Source organism: Dendrobium catenatum, unplaced genomic scaffold, assembly GCF_001605985.2.
Source record: "Dendrobium catenatum unplaced genomic scaffold, ASM160598v2 fragScaff_scaffold_1676, whole genome shotgun sequence".
Classification (NCBI taxonomy): domain Eukaryota; kingdom Viridiplantae; phylum Streptophyta; class Magnoliopsida; order Asparagales; family Orchidaceae; genus Dendrobium; species Dendrobium catenatum.
Genome location: NW_021320138.1, coordinates 2,175,173 through 2,182,760, shown reverse-complemented (window position 1 = coordinate 2,182,760; position 7,588 = coordinate 2,175,173). Strand labels below are relative to the sequence as shown.

The following is a 7,588-nucleotide window of genomic DNA, read 5'->3' as shown; positions in this document are numbered from 1 at the left end:
AGCTGAGGATTGCGAGTAGAAATGGTAGCCATGACTCGTCGGTGAGGGTGGCCGAGACTGTTAAGCTAGATTGTGGAAGTAGAGTTGATGGCTGTAAATGCGGATTTGCTGGGATCGGGAGAAGAGTGGGTGAATGGATACAACCCATCACGGTAGGGTACATTGAGTATAATTTGATTTGTCTTCAGATCCTTAAAAATAATGTCGGAAGGGTCAAATGTGATTGAAATATTGGTATCTTTGGTTAGATAGAGAGCCCTGCACCTGAGTGAGCTATGGGGATTGAGCAGCCATCTCCAATGGTAATGATATCGGATCCTTGATATGGAGTTGCTTGGGAGAGGTTGTCAAGAGAATGTGTGAGGTGGGACGAAGCACCTGAGTTGGGATACCAATCAATTGAGGGTGGATCGGAAGAAGCTAGCCGGGCTTTGTTAATAGCTAGAGGCGTTTGCAGAACATTATGAACATTCAGTCTATGCCAATAGACTAAGGCAAGGTGTCCCTTCTTGTTACAAATCTGGCAGATAGGTGCTTGAGTTGATGGGGGTCTATTGTTGGTATTAATGTTTTGAAGAAGTCTCCCTCAACGTATTCTATTGCGGCCTCTATATAAATATAGAGCTGTGTGTGTATCTCTAATAGGTGGAGCGCGGGAAGCTTCTATGTCAATATTAATCTCTTCACTTATATAAGTAGTGAGTATAGATTGACAAGGCTTATGGGTGTGAGCATAGTTCTTATTGAGGTTTTGAAAGCTTGATATGGGGTTGGAAGACCATTAAGAGTGTAGAGGATAATATCCTCTATATCAACTGTAGATCCAGCAACAGCTATTTGATCTACTAATGTTTTTATCTCAATTAGGTATTGGGTCATGGTTAGGTTTTTCATGGATATATTATGAAGCTCATTCTTGAGCTGAATAACCTTAGACCTGTTGGTGGACTGAAATCGGAGCTCAAGGGTATTCTAGATGGCAAAGTTAAATTCTAGGTGAAGGATATATGGAAGTATAGATGGCTGATAGTTGAGCGTATTGCCGCAACTAAGTTTTGGTCATTGAGTAACCATTGTGTATATGCAGGCTTGGGAATGGTGGTGTCGTCTAGTTGTTGAATTAGACGGGACGGAGGTATTGAGGTTGATTCTAGAAAACTTGCGAAATCGTTTGCGCAAAAAAGTTTGATAACCTGGGAATACCAAAGGGAGTAGTTATCAGTAGATAACTGTGTGAGTATAATGTTCTTAAGGTTGGAGACAACAAATTTCAGGGATGACGTGATGCTTGAAGTTTCGGTGAAAGCATTGACAGAGCGATCTAGGAAGTTGAGGAGTTTGCTATGCTAAATCGGTTGAATCACAACTGCTCTAATACCATGAAGAAGACTTGCTACTTGCAAGAGTACTGGAGCAAACCAGAGAGAGCATAGGTAATTAAAGTTGAGTAAGAGATAGTAGAGTTTATTGAATAGTCATCTTTCCTTACTATAAAGCTGAGCAGTACATTTGCCTAAAGAGATGTTTGGCTTATGTAGCTTAACGTGTGTGTGCTTGTGATGAGAGTGTTTGTTATATACAAGTGTTTATGATTTACTATAGCATGTGGTTTTCTGTTGTTCTGTCAGAGATTATGGTTTTGTGCTCTATTACCATTAAGCCAAGGATCTAAAAAGAAAAGCAAGCCACAATTGTTGCCAAATTTAAAAGAGAGCCATATGCATGTTTCATTTGCAAGATCACACAAAGATTTCTGGTAGTAGGTAACTTTATTAATTGGCTTAATTCATAGAGTGGCATAGCCATTGAATAGCCAAGAGGCAAGAGAGGTGCTAGAGTTGTATAATTTCCAAAAGAGTTTGCATTTAGTCATAACATGCAATGCAATAAGACTTGGTAGGCCTAAAATTTCATTGTTAATGGGTTTGGTAATAGTAATCCAGGATATGAGTTTAAGTTTTCTATGCTCACTATTGTTATAAAGAAAATTAGTATTAAAGCTAGTAATTTTCTTTTTTAGAAATTTTGAGTAAAATAGTACAGGGAAACAGTAGTACAAATAATTCCAGGTGAACTGGAGAAAGAGAGCAATTTCTACTTCCAACAGCTTAACAAGGAGCCTCTTAAAATTTTTGGAAAAATCATTATATTTTAGTTTTGTTATGGAGATAGTGATGCCCAGATAATCAAACGACCTTTTCTTACATCTCTCCATGCTATCTTCCTATCAGCAGCACTCCATGGCAAATATTTGATATTTGCCAACAACAGTAGTGGTGGTTGGTAAGAGTAAGTTCAATGTGATTTTTATTTTGAAAAAAAAAAATAAGAACACCTGTAAAAAGATCTAAAAGTTTTTTCAGTATTTAAAAAAGAAACAGGTAAATTTATTTTTTAAACATAACAATAAATAAATAAAAATAAAAATATTCCAAAGAGCTCCTTAAACTCTAATTTAGTGGTATTTTTCTTTAATATTTGGCAGTTTGAGACACTAACAGAATGCTTTGCAGAAAAGAAAAAAAATATATATATATTTGTTTTAATCGTTGGACGCCATTCTGGCAAGATGTTTGTGTTGACACAGTTTCCTAATCAAACATTGTGGAGGGAAGTAAGTTTCTCAGGTTAAAACTCTAAGAAAAATTAAACAAATAAACGAACAGCCTTACAAAACTGCTAAATTATGTTGTAGTTCATAAAATTCCATAACTAAATCATCATATTTATCTCTCCAGTCATCAAAACAAAATCTTCATTTCTTCCATACAATCTCATCCAATTCAACCTAAATAGCATTACTTCTAAAAACAAAACACAAATGATGAACACACGCATGCACTAATCCATACATAGCACACATTATTCAACCAAAACCCTAAATCATATTATTATATAAAACCTTCCATTCCCATCAATGATCATGCCAATTACTAACAAATTAATCAGATCAAAGACAACAAAATCTTCAATCTTATGTAACACGCACCCCTTGATACTTCAATATCTCCCCAATCAACTCCCCCTTCCCAGAACCCACATACCTTCCACAAATCTCTCCGTCTTTCACGAACAGAAACGTCGGCACTTCAACGACGCCCATATCTTTCAGAAATCCCATGCAGCTGTCGTTCTCGTCGCCGTTCATTCGAGCAAAGACGACGCTTCCCGCCATGGAGCGCGAGAGCTTGACGACGGTTGGGTATACCTTGACGCAGGGGCCGCAGTGCTTAAGTCCGACGTCGAGGACGATGAGCTTGCCGTAGCCTTTTTGCTCTCCGATGAGCTTCTCAACCTCCTCGCGGCTGTGGAGCTGGACGACGGCGGAGTGGCTGTCGCCGTAGTAGAGCACGTCGCCGACTAGCTCGTCCGGGCCGATGCCTTCTTCCTCGTGAATCTGCGAATTAGTTAATTACATGAGGTCCTCCCTCAATAAACCGGAAAAATCCACCATAATGAATTTTAAATTAGTCCAAGTTAAATTAAGATATTACAAATTGCATTAATTATAATATAAATTACATAAATTCAAAACTCACTATGATATGCGTTGCAACAAAATATTTTTATATATAATTCTATTTATCTTTGAATAAATTTAATAATATTTAACTCATAGTGATATAATTTAAATATGAACAAATTAATATAAATTTTATTTATTAAAGAGGGTTAGATTAGTTGGGCTAACAAAAATTAATGTTCAAATCATTTTCAATTTTATCTGCTTATATATTATTTTAATGTTTAATTCACAGCTATATATATAAATGAATTTTAATTTAATAAATTAATACTCATACAATTGTTTATGTAATTAAAATTTTTAAATCTTATATATATATTCTCTTATTTTTAATTTGAGACAACTGAAAATCTTATAAGCGCCAATTTATTTTTTAAAATAAATTAATTATTTATTAATTATAATATAATTATAAATAATAAGACATTAGAAAATAAAACATATTTGAATTGGTCTAATTCCTTTCAAACTCTTTTTGTTTTGAACGAATTGAAGGGAAATGCAAAGAAATATTATTTCTTAATTTCTCTTTAGGCATCCAATGGATTTGAACAAATTTGATGAGTAAATATGTGCTGCATTACTTAAAATTTATCGTTCCTTTTTAAGTATTAATTAATGAAGGTTGGATATCAAATTATGATATAAAAAATAAGTCTTTGTTTGAGATAATTTTTTAATTAATTTTTAAAGTTATGTTTTAATATAAAAAATTTTATACTTAAAAATTGCTATAGAAAGCAATAAGAAAATTGTCTTAAAAGTTTTCATTTGAGACACATTTCTTATTATTTCATAAAGCAATTTTTTAGTACAAAAATTTTTAATTTAACAAAATTTTATACTAAAAAAATTATTTTAAAACATAATAAAAAAATCATTCCAAACAAAGCTCAAATCTTACCCCACTATGAACAGTCATTTATATGAATCTTTTTTCTTCATTATTAGATATTTGATACAAAAGACTATATAAGTAGTTGATATGTATTTACTTCCATTCAATAATAATAATGATATTATATTTATATATTTTGTTACACCAAATAAAATTAACAAATCCAATATGAAAATATAAACTATTTTATAGTTGTTTGATACATCATAAAAAAACAATTGTTATTATAAAACATAATTTTTGATGCATTATTCATACCTATAAGAAATGAATATTTGAATCATGGACTATAAGAATCAAATTTGAGAATAACATAAACCCATTTTTAACAAAGTTTAATCCAAGTTTATTTACTTGTATTAAAATGAGTGTATGAGATAAATTTGACAGCCTAAGTTCACTTGATTTTAAGTTCATTGAGGGACTAAAATACCCAAACATACATGTCATGACCACCTTCAAATATTTGTTTTCTTCCTCAGAAGAATAAGCATTTTAACTATTTTATTTACCTTCAATAAATGCAATTATCCAAATTCTACGAAAGAAAATTATTTTTCCATTTCATACAAAAAGTTATGCATTTCCCAATCCTATTTTGTCAGCTCTCAAACGAGAAGCTGATTCCGCCCCTGAATCTACCCACCATTTGATGTTGAATATTGAACAATGGCAATGTTCATCTTCACCAACGTCCAAGACCATCAATCAAACACTAATCTTCAATCTCAGCAACATCTAATGTTTATCTTTTTGTCAATCTCTCCCCCATTCTATTAGGAAAAAGTTAGAGCAATTAAGAGAAACCAAATGCAAGCCTTCTTAATAACATCTTCAAGATCAAATCGGTCAATCCATTGAGTCTTAATTGGTCTCAAACTCCATCCAACTTGATAATTTTTTAGAGAAATTTGGTCTAAAAACCAGTTGAACACAGCAGTCTGGTTTCAATGCATTGCTTCTTAAACTGATATGATATACGCTGTTCAGTGTTCACCAAAGAAAAATTAAAGAAATCCGCTAATTACCTTCTCCATGGTCTTATAGAAGCTGAAGTGCGGAACTTTCTCGATCTTCTCCCTTAGGCACAGCTCCCTGGTGGCGTCTGACTCGTCGCCCATGACAAGGAGGAAGTCAACGTCGGCGCAGGTGCGGCTGAGCTCCACCATAAACGGATAAATACGGCGGCTATGGGGGCTGTGGCTGGCAGCGTACTCGACGACAACGAGCTTGTTCTTTGCTGTGCGGAGGGCGGCGTCGAATTCTTCGATGCTGTGGACTTGCTTCACGCGATCATTGCTAACCCAAACCCCATTTTCGGTGTTACGATGAGCCAAAAAATCTCCTATATGAGGCGGGTAAGCCATGTACATACTCTGTAGCGTAGCAGGGACACTCTTAAGTACCCTTAAGCGTTCATGTAACATAGTGGAGAAAAGAAAATTACATGTTCTTCAAACAGGTATCTTGAAGACATTTAATTAAGAGCTTAATGTAGTGTGGCGGCGATTGAAACAATGCGGCTATAGTGTCATCTAATACCTACATGAAGCGCTCACGTAGCGTGAAGGGGAAGACGGTTTCTTCTAGATTTCCCCTAAATAAGGGAGACACCGGGAGGCTGCCGGATTTTTCCGTGAAGTAGGGGACTTGAATTTAGACTTGTGAACTTAAACTTGAGCTAGACACAATGAACTTAACAGAACAAACAAGAAACTTAAAATTAAATCAAACGATGATGACTTTAAAATGCAACTTTGGACAGATACAGAGAACCAAATTCATGATAATAAGGAACTTGAACTAAGCATGAAAGAACATGATATAATACTTAAAATGAAAACATGATTGGTGAGATAATATGTCCAAATTAAATGCAAAAGAACACATGAAAAATTTGTGATAAATAAAGAACCCACAAACACCATTCTCTCACAAATGATAATGAAACTCTTGCAAGATTGATTTGGGATAATTGCATTGGCTACAAGGACATATGACGAATGCAATAACTTATGATTAACACCAACATACAAATAAGTGCAAATGATAAGTGATGATTCAAAGAATTCAAATTTAAATGGAACACATGAAACCAGACTTTAGTTTAACCAATGGGCAATCAAAATCTGAATGCTTAATAAACAAATCCTGATCATTCAAGTGGATATAAGTGAACAAGCAATGATTTGTGGTGGACTATGAGAAAATTCTTACATCTCACCAACGAGCAATAGTTAACATGAATATGTAACTTGATTGCAAATGATGTTACAAAATATTCATCCTACATATGAATGATATGAAGCTTGCAATGTCTGCACTAGTGCACTTGCAAGTCTATGGGAAGAACCTGAAATCATCAATGGAAGAAAACCCCTAATGAATGTGTTGACTCATCAAAAAAACTTTTGATGAATGTCTTGACAATACAAGCAATGGACTTGTGATGTTGCAGTCTCCCTACGACTGTTATCAGTTAGCTCGCAAGTACATACAATAGTTCATCGATCAACGTGTATAAAGAAACTAATGATAAATGCAATTTTAATTTGTATAATAATTAATTACTAATTAAATGCAAATGAATTAATATGGGACTTATATTGAACAAAGAACTCCAATACAACTTGCTTGAATGTACCAATTAACAAAATTGAAGGAAAATGCAACAACATGCTTGCAACCAATAATGCAAAATTTCAATAAAATATCAAGGAGTCATTACGTTGATTAATGAATGAGTTTATTATGCAAGCCACAAGTCACCTCCAAAGGACGACAACAAATGTATAGAAAGATCGAGGACATAAGAGCTAGTGTACAATCAATGTTATTTGACTGTTAAATAAATCCACTGAACCTTTGCTAGCCATATTGATCAATATGCAGCTAGCATGAAGGACATGTATGATGTCTTGAAGTCAATGTCAATCATCTCATAAAAAGACTGCATCAATTGCTTAGAGGTAATAACTGACAACATCGATCAGACATCCAACAAATACATGAGTCCCCTATAAGTAGGAGGGTTCGATAGTTGACATATGATGAATTCAAACATACACAATACAATAAATGGTGAATGCAAACACCTAATGGTGATGATGGAAGAGTTTGTAGGCTTGATAGCGTGTCTAGAGTGGATAATCAACAATAAGTAA

General features: G+C 34.2%; 1 protein-coding gene across 1 annotated transcript; it reads right to left on the bottom strand.

Annotated features, from left to right (window-relative positions):
• Positions 1–2,689: 2,689 nt before the first annotated feature.
• On the bottom strand, positions 2,690–5,791 carry LOC110096829 (thioredoxin-like protein CDSP32, chloroplastic). Its single transcript, XM_020822951.2, has 2 exons — positions 5,453–5,791; positions 2,690–3,397 (listed from the first exon to the last, which is right to left on the bottom strand). Exons 1-2 carry the CDS (start codon positions 5,789–5,791, stop codon positions 2,975–2,977), a joined length of 762 nt encoding a protein of 253 aa, XP_020678610.1. The 3' UTR covers positions 2,690–2,974.
• Positions 5,792–7,588: the final 1,797 nt, after the last annotated feature.